The following is a 22236-nucleotide window of genomic DNA, read 5'->3' as shown; positions in this document are numbered from 1 at the left end:
GTCTGGACAGAAACAGAGTGAGGTAGAGAGCCTCTATTGAAACCTACATAACACTGTAAGCCAAAGAGTGTGTGAATCTCGCTACCTCTGCGCGCTGCAGCTAGGAGAAAAGAAAGAACGTTTCACGTAATGTTTATGAAGGCTAGCAGAATGCAGCGGTTCAAAACCTGTGGAGCATTAAAACTCCGAAACCAAAAGACCCAGACTTGTCTTGAAGTGGTCTTTTGTATTGAACCCTATCCAGTATATGGTCTCTCTGAGAAAAGAGACCTGTCATCTTATAATGCGAGCTAAACAAGTCACACTGACAAGATTAGGGAGAAGCATAGCCTAATTCACGTAAGGCACAGAAATAGGCCCATGTTCTAACAAACCGTCTGGACAGAGCTCAAAAGAGAATAGTCCAAGATACAAAATACACTCCCCCCCCCCCCCTTTCCTTCACCTTACTGCCTTATCTCAAAAGGCTAACAAGTGAGGAGGAAGGACCAGTTTGCGGGAGTGTGACAGAATGCCACTGATCCTTTCAAATAAAAGGATGAAGCTCTGATAGGAAAACAAGCCCAGAGAATACAACCATTGTCCTCGATGGCTAAGGGAGTGGTGTCAGAGAGAGCAAAGTACCCATCTCCCTACACCGTGGCTTGAAATAAAGAGGGCGAACTTCTGTTAACCGGAAAAGAATGCCTCGCGGGAGCAAAGCGCCACTGAGTTCGAGTGTGAGTAAACAGCAGTACAATAGCTGAAGCCATAAGGCCACAGCTTGAAAGTTAGAAAGAATGCCTGAAAGGCCCATATTCAAAAACGGTCACCCGTCCCGGTAGCAACCGAGACCGATGACGCTTAACCTCGGTGGTCAGAACGAGACCGAATTGCGGCCTTTGCTGAAAAACGAAAAAGACTAAGCCGAGGCTACAAAGATGAGGGTAAATTTTCCCTATTGCAAAATCAGGAGTGAAACGTAAGGAGTATTGAAAACCTGATTGCATGCTAGTACTATGATAGCCCAGCCCGCAATTGGGAAAAGCACGCGAGGGTATCAGTAACCCGATACGCTCTTAGACTAAGCTCCCATCCCGAGAGAGGGTGCGTGAGCGTCTTCAAATTTCAGTTTCCCGATGACCGTAACATTAGAGGCATTACATGAAGTCAGTTCAAAAAACCTTGAGAAAATAATCTCAAAGTAAGAGAACTGGCCTAGGGATAGAATACGGCTTCCGTATAAAACCAAGGTTTCCTTAACTGGAAAATCAAGTACTAGAAACCTAAAGTTGGGAAAAAAAAAAACGCTGAGGGGAAGGTAAGCTGTACCCTCCCTCTGCCCTTCGAGCGAAATTGGCTCAGCCTAAATTGACGCTTAGAAAGCGTGCAGAAAGACCTGAGAAAGTACCCAAAGCTGAATCCCTGAAATGAAAAACCAAGATTCAACCTTCGGATAAACAGAGGGGAAGGCGCGGTAAAACCGGGCGCCTGTATGCCATACTGTGACACGTGTGACGTCACTTCGACGGCCTAGCCGAGAAGGCTAAAGAATCTAACAGGGCGAACAAATGCGTACCATTCTGCGATGTAGGAGAAAACTCCTAGCACATTGCAAATTTAAGACAAATCCAGGGGCCGTCGCAGTGAAGGCTACAACGAGAGTGTAGCCTGTTAACTCGCGGGAGAAAGCCCTGCAAGGCGTAATGCCAAGGAAGAAACACTGACCTCAAGGAATGTGATTCTATTCATTACTGGCAAAACATAAACAACAACTCACCGTCTTTTGCGTGTGGGAGAAAAACCACCCCAATGCTCAAGACTTCTGTGCCAAACCTAAGTTTAGCCACATGATGATGATTTAGTTCTTTCCGTAACCTCTCAGAAAGAAAAGCTGAAACTAAGGAATTTCTGCGAGTCCATTGTGCTGCGCAGCGAAAGTCGCCTCAAGGAGTAGGCTTAGCCGGAAAAGACCCGACTGAGAGGCTACGTACAGTAGCTCAGCGAGCCTAATAGAGATTTTGAGTCAGAATGTGAGCCAAAAATTTGGACATGTTCTGGCGATTTGTCGGAACCCAAAGCTTATGACTCTAAAGAGAAAGCGCGATTCCGTAAACCGTAAAAGCCAAGATTGTTTTAACAGCTTGCCTTAGCAGCTTCACCCGAGAAGGTGAAAAATAAGAGATATGCCGCACCATAGATGGGCGTACCTACCACAAAGCTGCCTAAGGCAGAGGGTCTAACCCTAAGTGTGTTTGCTTAGCTTTGTTACCTTGCCTAAATGAGGCAAAAGTGGCAAGCTGAAGCAGTTCACGGCTCCTCCCAGAAGATGGGGAGGAAAGCACCGTAGCATAAACGTGCGAACACTCCCCTGATGAGCCACAAAAACAAAGAGCGGAGTAGATCCGCCTCTTACTTGTAACCTGAGCCAAGCGATGGCTGACCAGACAAGCAAACCTCTGAAAAGGAAAAGATTAAAGTGACTCAAAAGTGACTCTAAATCTTAAATCCTAGAGGGAAAGGAGAACCTGCCGCGTGCACGGAATGTGCAAATAAAAGCGCTGGGAGGCTCCGCTGCTCAGTAGACTTTAGTCAAAGCGGCTAGAAGCGTCATAACTTCCATCTCCCGTGCGTCACGACAAAACTCGAAGTTGACAAGCGCAGAGAAGATAAACACGAGAAAAAAAAAACTTTGCAAAGTTTTCGAACTCGAAAAGATCAGGTGCTTATTCCCTCAGAGCAAGAGAGAGGACTCAGTATAACGTACTGTTCTACTGTAGCCGTCTTCTCTAACAGACAAGCGACGTCTTTCTCTACCACATCGCCATCAAACTTGAATGAGTCCAATGACAACGCGATAGATCTCGACAGAGATCTCTGCAAGGACTCAGAGAGAGACAATAACTCAAGCAAGCGTAAGCCAGTCTCCTCCAAAGACAAAAGAGAATTCTCCGTAAACGGGAATACTCTGTCTCTGCTGTATCCATCTTGCCGACTGCAAGTTCCGGTGTGACCGGAACGAGGCAAGGCAAACAAGTCAATCAACCTGACTGAGTTATGCGGCAGTGTAAACTTCTTAGCCAAACCAGCAGGCAAAGCTGAGGCTAAACACGAAGAAGCAAGGTAAGGCTGCGCTGAAACAGGAGCCAGACCAAGAGCTGTTAACAGCAGTACAGCGTGAAACGCACCGCCATGCTGAACAGTAGCTAGTAGCTTAGAAAGCTCAAACGCTACCAACGGGGATTCCCGAAAACGGAACTGCTGCTTCTCAGAACAGAAACGGAAATCCCCGAAAGCGGAAGGAGGTTGTGCAAACAAACCAACAGATGTTGCAACACCCTCCTCGAAATACCGCGAAGCCACTTCCGCAGCCAAAGCCATTGCTTGCGGAAGTTTAAGCGGCATCCGGAAGTCAGAATCTTCATCTTCCTGAACGGAAGCACCGAAATCCGACTCAAAGTCCCGCACATCCGTGCAACCAGGCAACACACTTCCGCCCTGACTATAGTCAGGCGAAGCGTTGCCCGGAAGAGACGACACGCGAGGGATGCGATACCCACGCAGTGTGTCCCTAGGGACTGCTTCCGCCCTGGCGGACGGAAGCGGGGAATGCTGCTACGCCGCACCTACCGAACGCAATGCGGTGGTGACAACGAACGCAGTGTGTCCCTAGGGACTGCTTCCGCCCTGGCGGACGGAAGCGGGGAATGCTGCGACGCCGCACCTACCGATCGCCATGCGGTGGTGACAACGAACGCAAGTCCCCTGTTCGGTGAGACCGAACACGTATCTGGGCTCACCCCCTGTGCTATCCGCTCGAGCTTACGGAGCGGCATCACACTGGGATGGCTTTCACTCACGGCGCGGCGTACCGGCGTGGCTACTTGCTCCAGTATACGATCTTCGCTTTGGCCGGAGAACCCGGCTACTAACGAAGAATAAATACCTTGATCGTTAACAGGCCGACCACCAGAAGAGGCCTGAGAACGCAGATGAGAAAAACCGTCGCTGCCATCAAAAGACGCATGCACGTCAGCGGACGTGACTGTGGCCAAAGGAGGAACACGCACCCTGCCCAGGGAACGGGAATCCCCGACACCAGGAGGAAAAGACAGCAGTACTGCCTTGGTCGACGAAAATACTGCTGAAAGTGCTGAAATCTGGGCGCTCAGAGAGCGCAAAAAGGCACAAACATCTAGCTAAATCACCAACAGAGCTAGAACCTGAAGCAACTGTAATTGATTCTAAGACAATTTTGGCATGGGTAAAAAATAGGCATGTCAACAGTAGCTCATTGAGCGCAAAAACACAGAAACATCTTGCTTATCACTAACAGAGCTAGAACCTGAAGCGACTGTAGCCTAATTGATTCCGAAGGCAATTTGGCATGGAAAATTCAGGCATGTCAATAATAAAATCGAAAGAAGATTTGACAAGAGATCTGAAACGATAATCACAGCAAGACTCGCACAGGCTTTCGATTTACGGGGAGGCTTATTTGACAGGAGAAGGCTCCGCCACTGGCTTAGAGTTTCCTTTTACCACTAACCGACATGGTGGGTGAAAAGTGTAAACAACAGCTAAGCGCTGGCAAAACCTAAGTCAAACTATCAATGAAAATATCAAAATAGCTCACCCCAAACACACGTAGAGAGCAGAGGAACGTGCACGAGTACCAAGGTGTGGGTCTGACACAAGCAGCATCAGACAAAAACGGCTGAAAAGCCGGAGCGAAAACGAACACGTCCGTGTCCACTGAGCGCTGAAGAGAGTATGAGTATGATTCAAAGATGGCGGCAAGGTCAGGAAGTCACGCGAGACTTCGTTATATTAAAGGGTCAAGGTCGCTCTTTTTTTAGGGTTACCTCCCCTTGTTACCAAGGTGACGATTCAGCGTCCTAGCACTAGACTGAAGTAAATTGCATTGATGTGAGTTGGGATAAGAATGTAATTTAATCCTTGACAGACAGGTTCGATGCGTAAAAGAAAACTGCCCATATTCTTATTAATGTATTTATTTTAAAGGACAACAAAGTGTTCATTATTGAATATTTGTTCAGAATGCTTTGTTCCATGCTTGACAGCAGAATCGAGAGGATGAAAGTCGCTTGTTCATTTCAATGCTTGTGATTCTCTCAGGTGCCAGGAGACCGGTTCCTCATAACTCTCACTCTACAAAAAAGAAGTCTATTGTACATGTTGTATTCATTTGGAGTGCTTACTTCCCTTTGTTTCTCGGATCTTAACAAGATGAGTCACTTACATGTACAGGTTTCTTTGCTGCATAGGTGGTAATGAGAGGGGTCACATCGACGTCCAGAATCTGACCGAGCGTGGAGACGAAAGTGGACACATTGGGCCCGTTCATCAGCTCTCCTCCCAGTACGTTCATCAGAATGCCTTGAAACAAGATACATACCATCACAATTCAGACACAAACTATTCAACTGAAACATAATCTATATGCCTTGGAACAAGATATACACCATCACAATTCAGACACTAACAATTCCACTGAAACATAATCTAAAACCTCAGACTTTGTGACACACCTTAGATAGAATTAAGTTTAAACTGAAATCTATACCATCACATGTTGGAGACAAAGATAACAGGATATCATTTCACGTCAGAGCAGGAGGTGCAAACAGCATGTTCATTATGATGTATAAGAAGACTGAACTGCACAGATAAAATTGAGACATGCTGATCAACAGAATACCTACACAATCTCAAGTAATAGACACCAACAAGATATCCATTCTGTCTTGAAGCATTGCCAAGAAGCACAGAGCCACCTTCTAAAGCTATCTCGTACAGCTGAACCCCCCAAATTTGACTCCCTCCCTTTTAAGAGACTATTTTCTCCGATTTTTGGTTATACAGTACTCCCCGGTTAACGTCACTACCGTTTAAGGTCACACCTCTGATAACATCAATCAGGGTGTTGGTCCCGACCTAAAGCCTTCTTTGTATGACTAAGAAAACCTCGCTTAGCGTGACCTCGGATACGGGAACACCTCTTTTTAGGTGACCCTCGTTCTGGTCTCTAAACTGCAGAAGACCACCGCTTAAGATCAAGCGAAACTGAAACGGAAAAAAATCGCCCAATTTTGCGGCCTTGACAGAGGTTTTTTTTTCTCTCCATACTCGTCAAAAGAGAAGTGACGCACAAATGTAAACGTCATCAGATTATTTGGCCCGATTATTTAACCCCAAAGAGAAGGATGAGGAAATCTTTCGCAAATAAAACTTGGAGAATAGTTCCCGCCAAAAAAGTCGCTGAACCAATCAAATTGCCAACGGAAACCACTTTGACAGAGTGAGACCCGTGGATGATGACAGATGTAACTGCAGTGTGCCCGCTCCCCTTCTGCAGAGGCATGAGGCTAGAAGTTAGAACTGACCTCATGTTGTAATGCATGTTATAAGCGATATTTGAGTAGTGCCAATTTTAGGCCAAAATAAAAGACATTGTTGAAGATTTGAGATATTTGGAAGCTCTCTCTTTCTCTCTCTCTCTCTCTCTTTCTCTCATGGTCTCTGTTTCTGACTGTCTGTCTCTCTCTCACTCTCCGACGTCTCCGACCCCTCTCCTCTCTCTCTTTCTCTCTATCTTTGACCCTCTGGCCATCACTCTCTCTTCTATCATGTCTCTTTCTCTCTCTCAGCCTCCAATCTCTCTGTCTCTCTCTCTCCCTCTCTCTCTCTCTTCCTTTCAATCCCCCCCCCCCCCCCCCCTACTCTCTCTCGATCTCCCTCTTTTTAACTCTATGTCTCTCTCTCCGTCTCCTCTCTTTATCTCTGTCTGTCATGATCAGTTTGTCTGTGTCTCTCCTCTCTTTCTATGTCTGTCTGTCTTACCTCACCTCCTCTCTCTCGCTCTCTCTCTTTCTCTCTCTCTCTTTCTCTCTCTCTCTCTCTAATGCAGCTGATGGTCTCTGTGTCAGTGTCAGTATGTATGTCAGTGTGTGTCTCTCTCTGGATCTGCCCATTATCACGTCATTGACTTTCAATTGGCGGGAAGTCTTTTATGGGGCCTCAAACTAAACTCTGATCTCCTCGGATAAGATCAATTTTTTCTACTGAAATTGATCTTATCCGAGGATCGGTTAACGTGTCCCTCGGATAAGATCACGATTTTTTTTGGTCCCAAGGGGGGTCACCTTATCCGAGGAGTACTGTAAACTCTCTAAGTATACCCCATTTCAAGACTTTGTAAGACCTGATTTTCTCAGATTTTGAATGCCTTAAAATGGGTGGTGGGGGGAGATGGTGGGGGTTGTCTCCAGTGTTATTCCTTACCCATTAAAGCTGCTTGGAAGAGCATAGCCTGACTTGAGCTATCTGTCTGTTGTGTCAAGCCTTTCAACAAGGGCAGGACCTCATCGCCCCGACACATCTGCACTGCTTCCTGGTTGCTTTCAGTCACAGTGTGCAGGCACTGGGCTGTAACACATTCACTTGTTACACAAATTGTTTCAAATTGCAACAATTGTAAACTGTGAACCTAACGTTTTGTTTTGTCAATAATTAAATGTTCCAACAACATACCTTTCTTATTTTTTGATGTTGTAAATTGCATTTCTTTTTTTCTTCATCTGAATATATATGTGTATGCTTGACATTGCTGATAAGGTCTAATAAGAAGTGAAAAAATACAAATAATTCACTTACATGTTTACATGCCACGAACTTTAACAAAAAACACACAATACTGAATAACACTAAACCTGAAAAGAAAGACAATAAAATGAGAGAGAGAGAGAGAGAGAGAGAGAGAGAGAGAGAGAGAGAGAGAGAGAGAGAGAGAGAGAGAGAGAGAGAGAGAGAGAGAGAGAGAGAGAGAGAGAGAGAGAGAGTGAGAGAGAGATGAAGAAAACGTACCCACAACTGTTGCTAAGGGATACCCATATATAGAATGCTGCAGGCATGGCAAGAGCAAAGGGATCAGATTCTCTTTGTTGAACACTTTCACGGCAATGTCACTGGCCTCGCTGTAAGAAAGACAGGACAGATACTTTTCTTCAGCACCTGACGCAGTTGTATATATATGACTTTTTGGGGGGTCAAAGTACAGTTTCACAAGTCTGCAGATATATACTTTTTCACTGTAATTATGATAATCTTAAAATAAACACACACACACACACACTCACACATACAATTGTACACATCTGTGCACAACCACCTCTCCCAACCTCTCACACTCACTAATTTGACCCAAAAATTAATCAAATTTTCTTAGTTCTCCGTAACACGCCAAAACAATGCTACCTGGAAGCTTGAAGTTGACTTTAAACTGGATATTGCATACCCATACAGTGGAACCCCCCTTTCAAGACTTCAGGGCTAACACCAAAAAAAAGAGTTGACAAGAAGGGCAAAGCCCATACGACTCACATGCTTGACCTTGACCTTTACATGACCTTGACCTTCAGCTAAACCTAGCAATGACATCATACACTAAGAACTGCTTTACACATTTTTCCTACCAAAATACATGTGACCTTGACCCAAGGTCAAGGTCATCCAAGGTCATGCAACACAAAGCTGTTAATTCAAGACATAGGAAGTACAATGGTGCTTATTGGCTCTTTCTACCATGAGATATGGTCACTTTTAGTGGTTCACTACCTTATTTTGGTCACATTTCATAAGGGTCAAAGTGACCTTGACCTTGATCATATGTGACCAAATGTGTCTCATGATGAAAGCATAACATGTGCCCCACATAATTTTTAAGTTTGAAACAGTTATCTTCCATAGTTCAGGGTCAAGGTCACTTCAAAATATGTATACAATCCAACTTTGAAGAGCTCCTGTGACCTTGACCTTGAAGCAAGGTACAGTAAAACCTGTCAAATAAGGACACCCTTGGGACCAGACAAAAGTGTCCTTATTCTGCAGGTGTCCTTATTAGACAGGTGCAAGTAAACGCGACAAAGTCAAGTTGAGAGAGAGAGAGAGAGAGAGTACTGCACATGTACATGTACATTTATAAGAACAAGTCGCGTAAGGCGAAAATACAATATTTAGTCAAGTAGCTGTCGAACTCACAGAATGAAACTGAACGCAACGCAACGCAGCAAGACCGTATACTCGTATTATCGTCACTCCACCACCCGTGGCAAAGGCAGTGCACGTGGAATTGACAAGAAGAGCGGGGTATTCGTTGCGCTGAGAAGGATAGCACGCTTTTCTGTACCTCTCTTCGTTTTAACTTTCTGAGCGTGTTTTTAATCCAAACATATCATATCTATATATTTTTGGAATCAGGAACCGACAAGGAATAAGATGAAAGTGTTTTTAAATTGATTTCGAAAAAAAAATTTTGATAATAATTTTTATATATTTAATTTTCAGAGCTTGTTTTTAATCCGAATATAACATATTTATATGTTTTTGGAATCAGCAAATGATGGAGAATAAGATAAACGTAAATTTGGATCGTTTTATAAATTTTTATTTTTTTTTACAATTTTCAGATTTTTAATGACCAAAGTCATTAATTAATTTTTAAGCCACCAAGCTGAAATGCAATACCGAACCCCGGGCTTCGTCGAAGAGTACTTGACCAAAATGTCAACCAATTTGGTTGAAAAATGAGGGCGTGACGGTGCCGCCTCAACTTTCACGAAAAGCCGGATATGACGTCATCAAAGACACTTATCAAAAAAATGAAAAAAACGTTCGGGGATTTCATACCCAGGAACTCTCATGTCAAATTTCATAAAGATCGGTCCAGTAGTTTAGTCTGAATCGCTCTACACACACACACACACGCACACACACACACACACACACACACGCACGCACATACACCACGACCCTCGTTTCGATTCCCCCTCGATGTTAAAATATTTAGTCAAAACTTGACTAAATATAAAAACAGAAGCTGTATAGATTAAATAGAGAAACATTTAATATTGACTGTTGTAAAACAAGTTTAAAAACTTGCGATAATGCATGTTTCAGCTACTAGGTACTGCCCTGCCTTTGATCTGGCCGCACACACAGATTTCCACTCTGTTAAACTCGGTCACTGACCGGGATGCAGGAAGTGTTTCCTCTCTCAGATATGACAGGGGAACCACCTCTCATGGCAAAAACTGGGTCATTGACCCCTGGGAAGAAGGTCGTGTCTTTTAACAAGGCCACCCAGCTATCACAATGCCTTTGATCTGGCCGCACACACTTATTATGGACCCAAAATATGTGTCCGCGTCCGTAATGCCGAGGTGGCCGTAACGTACATGTGTTTTACAGTGTAAAGCAGTCCGTGCCGAGACTGACTGTCCGTATTCTGCGAGTGTACGCTAAGTCCAGTGACCGTATTTGACAGTTTTCACTGTAAACCAAACTGGTATCAAAAGATGGGGCTTACTTTGCCCTATATATCATATATAGGTGAGGTATTAAATCTCAAAAACTTCAGAGAAAATGGGAAAAATGTGAAAAATAGCTGTTTTTTAGACAACATTTATGGCCCCTGCGACCTTGACCTTGAAGCAAGGTCAAGATGCTATGTATGTTTTTTGGGGCCTTGTCATCATACACCATCTTGCCAAATTTGGTACTGATAGACTGAATAGTGTCCAAGAAATATCCAACGTTAAAGTTTTCCGGACGGACGGGGGGGGGACGGACGGACGGACAACTCGGGTGAGTACATAGACTCACTTTTGCTTCGCATGTGAGTAAAAAACTGGAAAGGACAGGGTCCACGGCGGCAGGGCCAACGCCCCCCAGAAGCTGAGGCTTTTTTTGTTATCTTGTAGAGGCAAAGAACAGCCTCTTCTGGTACCAAAATGTATGTTAATAAATTATAAAATAATACACATTTTGCCTCCATCAACCATCCAAACAATTCTTTTTTTTAAAGTTTTACTTTAAGAAACCGGATTTTCCGGTTAAAACAGTTTTCAAAAACCAGATTTCCGACGAGAACCGGAAAGGTGTTAGCCCTGAGACTTCACACAATCTGAGAGAAAATCAAGCCTTTAAAAGGAGGGGGTCATAAAATGGGGGTGAATTAACAGAGGTTATGAACAGAAAGTCTAAGAAAACGGGTCTTAACCCCTTCACTGCCACAGTATAACAGCATTTTGGTTTTGCTGTGCGCCAGGGCAAATTTCGCTTTCTTCGGTAGGTTCACTAATCTGTGCACTGCTTGATCATTTGTGGAGATATCTCTTAGATCTTTGGCATGTGGTTTGCTTACACCCTTGGCTATTATCTGATAACATGATCATTGGACTTTGTTTGTGATTGTTATTGTAAAAATCGATATAATGACCATTTTTGTCAAAAATTACGGTTTCCAAACTTTCACACACACACTGCAGCACGTAAAACCGCAGAAAACACCGCTAAAACTGGTGTCAAACATCAGGTACTCACATTACAGCCCATAACAATATTCTTCTGTGTGGTAATCCATAAATCGAAAATTTTATAAGTAAATTTTGATTTGATTAATATACTTACCCGACTCACATTTAGCATTAACTTCAGATTAATAGCTTGGACACTGAACTACGCTTCACCCCTAAAGGGGAAGCAACCCCTTAAAAAAGAACGGCCTTGACCCAAACCAAGTTAACAAGAGTCAAGGTCATACCGCTCTCGCGACCTATCACGCGAGACCCACCCGGCGCCATGTTAGAACGTCACTCCTACTGAAATGATCTGTTCTTTTTTATGGAAACCCTAAGCGGGGTAGGCGGGAGGGTATTAACGATGTGAGTCGGGTAAGTATATTAATCAAATCAAAATTTACTTATAAAATTTTCGATTAAATTACATATCTTAACCCGACTCACATTTAGCAGATTGCTAATGTAGGTGGCGGGTACTTACTCTATGATTTTGGAAGAACCTGTCCTGCGGCTACCACAGCCGGTAAGGAGTTGGTCCCATCTTGCCGCGTACTTGCAATGTCACGCAAGTAAAAATTTATGAAGACGTCTTCAGACGCCCAATACGCAGAGTCAAGTACTTCAGACAGCCTTCCTGACTGTAGTACGGCCAAAGACGAGGCCCAGGCTCTCGCCTCATGAGTACGTGCAGACGACATGGGGAGAACGGACTGCCCCCCCCCTTTTCCTTTCTGCCACCACTCATATGCTTGTTTTATGAGTGTGGCGATCCACCTAGCCAAAGTCACCCGTGACAGGTCCCTGTTCCGAGCAGTATTGAGTGAGATAAACAGAAGTCTCTGTTCCTTAGCTCTTAACGGAGCAGTCCTAGACAAATAGCTGCTAAGTGTTCGCACTGGACAATTTGTCATGTCAGGGTCACCTGGTGCTAGTATAGTGGACAAAGACGGAATCCTGATAACGGGAGCAGGATGGTGAGGCTTTTGATTTTTTGCTAAGAAATCGGGTCTAAAACGAAGTGAGATAGAACCATCACTCTCAACAGAGATGTCTTTTGGAAGGCCTGAGAGCGCGTGTACTTCGCTGCTCCGTCTAGCTGTAGCCAGTAAAGTGAGCAGAAGAGCTTTACGTGTAAGATTATGGAGACTTGCCAAATGTAAAGGTTCAAAATCCGAAGATCTCAAGAAGTTCAAAACTAAAAACAGATCCCAGGCTGGGACTGGAGTCTTTGTCTTAACAAAATCCAATGCAGCGCCTCTTAACACGCTTGCAATAACTCCACCCAGGGAAATAGTGCGACCTAATTGCTTTAAGGTGGACGAAATCGCTGATCTCCTGACCTTAAGAGATGATGGGGACTTGCCTTGGGAGGCCAACCAAGACAAATGATTAGCTACCTGCATTGACCTAGGGGATGTAGCTTCGACCCCATTATCTGCGCACCATGCTACCCATGCAGACCAGTGTGATGTGTAAACAGAACTAGTAGACTGCCTGTGAGCCTTTTGAACCAGATCCAAAGTCCCTTCGGAAGCACCTGAGCGACGCAAAGATTTTCTCACAGTCTCCACGCGTGAAGCCGCAGAGCCTGCGGATTCTCGTGAAGAACGCCCGTGCGTGGTTGTAGCAGATCTCCCCTCTCTAGGTTTAGCGGAATAGGAGGACCTACTGTGAGACGAAGCAGGTCCGGAAACCAATGTTGGCTTGTCCACATTGGAGCCACCAGAATGAGGGACGGGCGTTCCATCTCGGCCTTTCTGAGTACCCTGCCCAGCAGTTGAAACGGAGGGAAGGCGTACGCCGTGAGATCCGACCAGTTGATCTCCAGAGCGTTTGTCTTCCAAGCTTCCGGATCGGGAAACGGGGAGACAAATACCGGTAGTCTCCGGGAAAACCTCGTAGCGAACAGATCGACTACAGGCTTTTCGACCTGAACCCACAATCTCTGAAGTGCATGGTGGGTGATCGTCCACTCCGTGTGCAACACACTGGACGAACGGCTGAGAGCATCGGCTAGGACATTGAGCCGACCCGGTAAGAACTTCGCCGACAGAGTGATCCGATGTTGAGCACACCACCGCAGAATCTGACAAGTTCTGACTGAGAGTGTTTGCGACCGTGAACCGCCCTGCTTGTTCACATAAGCCGCTACCGTGGTGTTGTCGGTATGTAGCCGAACATGCTTTCCGACAACGGCAGGGAAGAAGCTCCGAAGCCCCAAAAAGGCTGCCTCCAACTCCAACACATTTATGTGAGACTGGGCTTGACTCTCGGGCCAAGTCCCCGAGGCCGTGAGCTGTGCAAGATGAGCACCCCAGCCTAACTGAGACGCATCTGTGAACATGTCGACCTCCGGAGGAGGAAGCACAATCGGAACTCCCAGAAACAAGTCTGCTTGCAACCACTGATTTGTGGTCTGTCGAATCCAGCTGTGTATCTGAACAGAGACATCCCAGCCCTGGTAAGCCGGATTCCACTCCGAGCTGAGTGCAGCCTGAAACGGCCTTTTGCAAACTCTCCCCAGCGGAATGAGAGTGGCCATAGATTCCATCTGTCCTAGGGCCGACGCCAAGACCCTGGCCTTGGCCTGCTTCTGTGACCTGAGAGACCTGAGAAGGTCTTGGAGCTTGTTGACTCTTCTCAGGGAGGGACGGACTGACCATGCCACCGTATCGAATGTCATCCCTAGGTACGTGAAGTTTTGAGACGGTATCAGCTCTGATTTGCTCTGGTTGATCTGAAAACCTAGATCGTTTGCCTGATCCAACACTGCCTGCGTGTGAAGACTGCAAGACTGCTGGCTCTGATTTAGGACGAGCCAATCGTCTAAATATGCACGCAGACGAATGCCTTTTTGCCTGACCAGGGAACAAAGTTGTCGTGTTACCATTGTGAAGACCCAAGGGGCCAGAGACAAGCCGAAGGGGAGAGCCCTGAACTGATAGATCTCTGTTGCCCATCGAAATCTGAGCCACTTTCGATCTGACGGATGCATGAGTATATGAAAATACGCATCCGTCAGATCGATTGATGTTGCCCAATCCCCTGGTCTGAGTGCCTCCCGAACGGAAAAGGGAGTCTCCATGGTAAACCGAATCTCCCGGAGGAATTTGTTCAATGGGGACAGGTCTAAGACTGGACGCCACCCTCCCGAACTCTTTGGGACTACGAATATCCTCCCGTAAAAACCCGGGGAGTTGTGGTCTGAAACAACTTCCACTGCTTCCTTTTGAAGAAGAGCAGCGATTTCCGACTGAATTGTGGCCTTTGCCTCTGGTTTTGCCGGAAACTTGAATGCAGGAGGTGTTCTGGTAAGAGGCGCTTTCTGCTCTTTCCAGAGCAGCCTGAACCCCGAACGTACTATCCCCACAATCCACTGACTGTTTACATGCTGTAACCAGTAGTGAAGGGCCCGGGAGGGGCCGCCCGCCACCAAAAGGGTGGGGGCTGTGGGGATGAGTAGCTCGGGGCCTCGTCATTGGGGGTTAGGTTTTCGACCCGACCCCCTAGCATTGCCGAAAGACGGCTTCTTCTTGGGGTAAGGAGCGCCCCTGCCTCTACCCCTAAAAGAGGACTGTGAATGCTGAGAGCCGCGTCCCCGATTAGCAGAAGAGAAAGACGCTTTAGGTGGACCCTGCTGTTTGGCCTGAGGCTTAGCGAGACCATGTTGGGCAAGCTTTGCGATCGCTAAGTCCCTAGCGTTTTGTGTTTGTTTGTCAAGCGCGTCAAGTGAAGGTTGACCGAGCAAAGACCCCTCTGTGAAAGGAGAGACCTTGAGCAAGTCCAAAGTAGACTTGTCTTGAATTCTAGAGCCAGACAAGAAAGCGTCCCTGCGCGTGAAAACCGCATGTGCGTACAACCGTGCCGCGACTGACATTTGTTCGGCTGAAACCTTAGCCAAAGAGGCCAGGAGTCTGGGAACGTCTTTCACGCTAGCGTCGTTTCGAAATTCGAAAGGATCCAACGACACCGCGATCGACCGAGAAAGAGACCTAAGAAGTGTCTCTGAAAGAGACGCAAGTTCCAACGAGTATCTTCCCGTCTCCTCCAAACCAATCAATGCACCTTCAGAGTAAGTGCAAGGTTTGTCAAAACGATAGACATCCTCTCTGAGGTTCGCCAACTCCGGAGTGACCGGAAGCGGTGCACTCGGCAAAGCGTAAGTCTCAATAAGGCTGTGGTGACGACGGGAGAGAGTAAACTTGCGTGCATGAAACGAAGTGCTCGCCTTCCGTAACTGGCCTGAGGCAAGCCATGGCTGAGCAGCATCAGGCGCCTGACCGTGTGCAGTCAGTAAAGGCACAGTATCCACAGGCAAGCTATTCTCAGAACCCGAAGTTCTAGCCAGCACCTTGGAAAGTTCGTAAGCAACAGAAGGAGACTCGCTAAAACGATATCCCTGAACTTCCGTTAAGGCAGGGCGGAAATCACCCACCGCTGAGGGTGGTGGTGCCGCAAAGCTCGTCGTAGCTGTCACCCCTTCAGCGAAGTACTTGGCAGACACCTGAGCTGCAGTAACCATAGCTGGTTTAAGTTTGAGTGACAACTTGACATCGACTTCCTCCTCAGAAAGTGAGTGAGAATCATCGAACTCCGAATCTGCTGTGGCTGGACCGTGAAAGTCACTGTGACTAGCTGCGTCACTAAAACGATCCACCACAGGCGAGGCTGATTGCAAAACGGAAGGACCGTGCAAAGCCTGCCCGAAAGCAGCATCCTGCCCAGAGGGAGGAAGTTGAGACTTGTTTACATTCACCGGAGACATACCAGTCTGCCTGTGAGTACAACTGTCTCGTTGTCCGGTGTCGACCCCCCGTGAGTTCCGCTTGCTAAGAGCGATAGCCTCTGGGAAAGTCGAACTTTCACCCCCCGGCCGTGGCGGGGGGGCTACTAGTTCCGGCCCAACTTGTTGTCCGATGTCGACCCCCCGAGTTCCGCTTGCTAAGAGCGATAGCCTCCGGGGAGTCGTACTTTCACCCCCCGGCCGTGGCGGGGGGGCTACTAGTTCCGGCCTAACATGAACACTTTCACCAGAGAACCTGGCTACCGGTGAACTTGACAAACCTGAAGAGCGTGAAACCGCCCCTTGAACGAAGTAATCACCCTGCTCTGCGTGCACGTCGGCCGACGTGATAGTGCATGAAGGCGGAACCTTAGCGTAAGCCAGCGAAGCCACTCCGCCCACTCCCGCTGGGAGCGAGTGCAACTCCTTACGAGTAGCATGCAAATCAGCTGCAAACTGCTGTTGTTGTGCAAACATGTTATTCATATTGACAGAAAACTTCTCAAAAAGGGAGGAAAAATCATCTTTCGCACGAGTCTTGTCTTTACCACTACGTCTCTTCTTGGCTGAAGGAGCCTTACTTTTAGCTTCTTTCAGTACAGGCATGACTGGGCTATCGGGGTCCGAAATATTAACGGACATGGTAGTTTGCGAAACTGGATCATGAACCGAGACGGTAGTCTCTTTATGTGTGACCTTACTAGGCGAACACTCAGCAGCCATTTGCCTAGTCTGAGGCTTCTTTCTCTCTTTGTCAGCCATTGCTGACGAAAACAAACAGTCTAAGAAACGTAAACACGAAACAGACTGCAAAACGGAGAAAGACACAAACAAACAGGAGCCGAACAAATTAGAAAGAGCTCACCCAATCTTGCTTAGGCAGGGACCTGTAGAACGGGGTGAAAAAACTGCTTGAAAAACAGTAGTAGGCTGAAAGCCTTTAGCGTAGCTGTGAAAACACGTCCGAGCTGATCGGAGGCTGAAGTAGGAGTGACGTTCTAACATGGCGCCGGGTGGGTCTCGCGTGATAGGTCGCGAGAGCGGTATGACCTTGACTCTTGTTAACTTGGTTTGGGTCAAGGCCGTTCTTTTTTAAGGGGTTGCTTCCCCTTTAGGGGTGAAGCGTAGTTCAGTGTCCAAGCTATTAATCTGAAGTTAATGCTAAATGTGAGTCGGGTTAAGATATGTAATTTAATCACTTCTTGTAGAGCTTCCAGAACACTGTATCATTTGAAAACAGGTCTACGAGTTGATGTCTGACTTTCGGCCGCCATTTTGAATCTTATAGATTGGAAAAAAAACTTCTAAAAATGTTTTTACCACGTGGTACTAACTTATCTGAACGGTCAATGGGAAAGAACTGTGTTTAAACCCCTACAAGAAGTTGGACAGTGGTTACCTCCCATTTAGTTTTCACAAATGTCCTGAAAAGTGCTGATGTAAATGCCACGTACCTAGTACGTGTATGGGCGTATGACAAACCAAACATGACCACGTACCTAGTACGTGCTGGGCAGTGAAGGGGTTAAAAGGGAGGTTCCACTGTACTGCAGTCTGTCACAACTCTACAGCAGGATTTCATTTACTAGTGCGCCTTGCGACATTGGCGCATACCATCTCAAAATGTCCCATTGGAATTCCCTTCAGTGCGTCAAAGGGCGCACTGAGATTATGTACCACTGCGCCACCCCATGCACACTTTTCACGGGAGTACAGTGTTCGGAAAGACCTAAGCAAAAACGGGCGCCAAGCCGAGCAACTTGCGAGTTTGTGAAACGCGCTGTGATTGGCTTTTAAAATGTAATTCATTAGTATTTAACCAATCCTGCTAATTATCTGTGCGGGACCGATCTGTGCTTTCGTGTTTACCTCTGTGGAAACTGTCAATACAAGCGATATCGAGCGAAACACAGACTCACGTAAAAAAGCCAGGCTTTAACCTGGAAGAAAATGGCAATGGGACATTTGTCAAGCAGCGCCAAAGAGGCCTGTACGCGTTTTGACCAAAGATGCAAAATGGTGCCATCTGAGAATTAGCCGCTATATCGTGTGTGTGTGTGTGTGTAATCCGATGTAAAGTGTACATTTGTTGGCGCAGTGGTACGTAATCTCAATGCGCCCTTTGACGCACTGACGGAAATTGTGATGGGACATTTTCAGATTTAATGCGCCAATGGCGCAGGGCGCACTAGTAAATGAAACCCTGCAAAGCAATGTCCCATCAGAATTTGGTTGAGGGGGACAAATGCCCCATTGTTTTTTTCTCCAGGCTAAACCCCGCTAAACGCATGGTGACTTTGCCGTGGGCCAAATTCCAAACAGCCTGTCATTAGAAGCACATAACAGTAAAAGTGCAGTTGTAGAGAACAAAAAACTTACCAGAGATTCCACAAGACATGGACAGCTTGCATGAAGGTGTCCAGGCGTGTGTCTGTATGCTTCGTCTTTCCTTTCTCTGGTTCCCACTTGGTACCATACTGGAAATCAACACACACAGAAAGCGAGAAATGTAGATGCTTTGCCACGTGAACACATACACTCATGATTAAAAATAAAAATAAAAAAAATCAACTGTATTATGTTTACATACTGTAAGTGCTATAACTTTATATGCACAGTGTGCAATTTTACCACCAAAATGAATGGCAAAGTTGCAAGTGACCCAATATTGACGGACTGTGTGATGATATCTTCTGCTATGGTCTGTTGAGACAGTGATAATACTGATATCAAAATCGAGACCGGAGGTCCAATGTCAATATCATGTATAATATGCTACAGACATGCTATTCTTCTGATATTTAGCCTTTCACTGAGTATGTAAAACTTGAATCATTTTGATATGATTACCTGTTTGAAGAGTGCGACAAGTGGCGTCAGTACGTCTTTCAGCACCATATCATGGCAGACATCTAAGCCACCATCAACTGTTATATTTCTGCAAATATATTCAGTTAGGTTAAATTCTGATGCTTATCAGCACATGTTTGCAGTTTAAAAGCTCGTCACATTATTATCCAAATGAAACTAGAGAGGTACCTGTGATAACAATAACGTGAGCCTCAAGATTCAAATGAGAACTCACCTTTGAATCAGTGAAGGCTCCGGATGAAAGTTAAATAACAAAGACAAAACAACCAACAAATCACTTCCTATTATCCTCTGCTCTTGGTCTGTAGACTTAACAAGTGTCCTTCTTTAAAAAAAAAAAAAAAGGTTATCAGTAGATGTATCCCTTTTGAAGCACCTGCTGGTTTTGGCTGATATTTCATGAAGCTTACTTACCATGAACACAAAAGATTGTCATGCATAATTTACCTTTATTTAGGATGTTGACAGTTATCACTATCGGTATCATAACTCTTCTAATGGACACATATAGGGTGCACATATAATTGATATATATTATGTACAGATCGTAAAAAATGAAAGGCAACAAGAAAACATCTATTTGAATTTCATACTGGCGTTAACCCCTTCACTGCCCACCCCGTACTAGGTACGTGGTCATTTTCGGTTTGTCATACGCCCATAACCGTACATAGTACGGGGGATTTGCATCAGCAACATTTCAGGACATTTCTGAAAACTAAATGGGAGGTAACCACTGGGTGCTGCAATGTGTGTGTGTAAGTCCGGAAACTGTAATTTTTGACAAAAATGGTCATTATATCAATTTTTACTATAACAATCACAAACAAAGTCCAATGATCATGTCATCCTATAATAGCCAAGGGTATAAGCAAAACACATGCCAAAGATCTAAGAGATATCTCAATAAATGATCGAGCAGTGAACAGTCTCAACAGATTAGTGAACCTACCGAAGAAAGCGAAATTTTGCCCTGGCACACAGCAATACCAAAATGCTGTTATACTGTGGCAGTGAAGGGGTTAAAAAAAAACCCATGCTCCCAGTTCCCCAACTGATCGTGTTTTTTCACATCCCCCCCCCCCCCCACCCCCCCCAAATTGATAAGCAGATCATATTCAAAATCTAGGGGACACAGCCAGCATGATTTCGGACAAATGAAAAGCCTCTATAACAAACAACAACACTTAACTATTTAAAATAAAAAGGTGCTAACCCAACAACTCAAATATTTTTGGCCTTGTCGCACGAAACATTTTCTTATGTGCCTCACCTCAGGGCTCCGAGGGCTCTGTTCTGAACACAGGGACTTGGATCTATCACAAGGGGAGCCAGGATGCGCACAACATTGTTGCTGAGCAAGATTGGGAGAGCATTCGGCTGAGCGGCCAAGGCGGCAAGTGTTCCACACCCACACTCTCTGGTGGACTCTTCTGCACTTTGTAACTGTCAGATTAGAAAGATACACAAACAATTAGTGCCAGACTAAGCCACAGATTATCTTATGTTAGAATACACATGTCCATAGTTCACACACACACACAATATTTATAATGCACCAACTGTGGAAAAGGTCACAAATTAATTCAAATTTCATCTAAATTCCACACCAAAATATATTTTAGCCCTTTGAAAGTGATACTGATAGTGATAATATAGACTCACAAGAATTCCGCTTCCATCCAGGTATCATGAACGACTATTTTATTTTTACCCTGTCACATGCAGGCTTGGACTTAGATGGCAAGGATGCATGCATAAAAAAAAAATTGCCAGGTGTGCTGAGAAATAATGAGCTCAACTATGAGATTACAGGGTGGAACTGGAACAGTGGAAGTGGAACTGGAAGGCATTTGTTGTGGCCAATTGAGACACCATTAACTTGACTTGATCAGTGGTTGAGGCCCGCCGTGATGTCCTGTTAACCTTCCAAAGTTTATGACTCTACTCCCAGAGGTCTTGACCCAGAGTCTGCCAAACCATAGACCATTTATCCTGGACCGCCAACTAGCTCTCTCTCCGCTCTTTCTCTCTATTACGAGGTAGCGGCCTCTCGCATTTAGGAACCTACCCTTACAAGCCTTTCAGAAATCAGGGGGACGTGATATCCAGTGTCGATTGTAAACATGGACAGAGTTGCCGAGGTAAGTTCTGAAAATGCTAAAATAAACTCAGCAAAAGTGCATATATGGAACATGTTTTTCGATGAGTTTTGTTAAGTTTAGTTTGGAGTTTTGGAAAATCCAGTTCATTGTCACCTCCCATTGTCACAAATAACTGGAGCGTGCTTTCTTTTCACCGTCTTCGAATCGCTGGCCTTTCAAACCGGACGCGACGCGCCCCTGAAAGTCGAGAGTCGTAACCTCGAAGGGTCACGTGACGAGTTGGCGGTCCAAGCTATTTGGTCTATGGCCAAACTGAGTCATCAAACGAGATAAGTTGATTTGGAATATTGTGAAGGATTAGAAATAGATGATTTTCTCCAACAATGTTTCATTTCAGACAACTGAGAGTACCATGTAAGACCTCTAAGCTTTGGATACATTTCATCCTGGAAATTTACGGTGGTCTATTACGTTCAGAACGAAAGGCCATTATGATTGAATTAGTTCGTCCTCAATGTATCAGCCTGTTCCATCTGTCGGGTACTGTAGAAGAAGATACCAAGAACTTCGAAGAACGTCACACAGACGTTCAGCGCACCTGTTCCAAGACATCTTTGACCACTGCCGGAGAGCTCTGTTCCATCAATTCACTGTCATGGCCATTCAGAGGAGGTAGTCCTGTCGGGTGGGGCTTAGGAGCACCAAACTTCTTGTTCTTTTTCTTCCCCATCGTGCAGTTGTCGTGGTTTCACTCGTACGCATGGTCTGTGGTGGCCGCCATCACTGTGACGTCACTTCCAAAAACATTGAGATTTCCGGTGAATAGTTTCGAATGTCTGAACAGCGCAAGACCAACAAACTTAGACTAAGTACAAAGTGATTCAAACGTGTGAAATAGCAACAACAAAAAATGCTTCTTATTTCCTATTTATTTATGTCTTGAGAGTTGTAAGTGGAACACCTGTCAGGAAAAGGGAAGCAACTGAGGCAAATCCCTTTTATTACTTTGCCCCGATCGCCTCCCTTTGATTAATAGACGAATTCCGAAAATAACTCAGTTCACCCTTCCACATCCCATACAAACCCGACGGAGTATTTTCCGAAAATCGTCTATTTA

At 45.5% G+C, this 22236-nt stretch overlaps 1 protein-coding gene across 1 annotated transcript in view; it reads right to left on the bottom strand.

Annotated features, from left to right (window-relative positions):
- LOC138967490 (HEAT repeat-containing protein 3-like) overlaps positions 1-21915 on the bottom strand; it is a 31134-nt gene extending 9219 nt beyond the window's left edge. The window contains exons 1-7 of the mRNA XM_070340053.1: positions 21718-21915; positions 20288-20460; positions 18994-19081; positions 18523-18620; positions 7867-7976; positions 7285-7428; positions 5243-5379 (exon numbers count right to left, since the gene is read on the bottom strand). Coding sequence (XP_070196154.1) covers positions 5243-5379; positions 7285-7428; positions 7867-7976; positions 18523-18620; positions 18994-19081; positions 20288-20460; positions 21718-21849 — 882 coding nt within the window. The 5' untranslated portion in view covers positions 21850-21915. The remainder of the gene's footprint in view (positions 1-5242; positions 5380-7284; positions 7429-7866; positions 7977-18522; positions 18621-18993; positions 19082-20287; positions 20461-21717) is intronic.
- Between the last annotated feature and the right edge of the window lie 321 nt (positions 21916-22236).

Source organism: Littorina saxatilis, linkage group LG1, assembly GCF_037325665.1.
Source record: "Littorina saxatilis isolate snail1 linkage group LG1, US_GU_Lsax_2.0, whole genome shotgun sequence".
Classification (NCBI taxonomy): domain Eukaryota; kingdom Metazoa; phylum Mollusca; class Gastropoda; order Littorinimorpha; family Littorinidae; genus Littorina; species Littorina saxatilis.
This window is presented reverse-complemented; position numbering and strand designations above follow the sequence as displayed.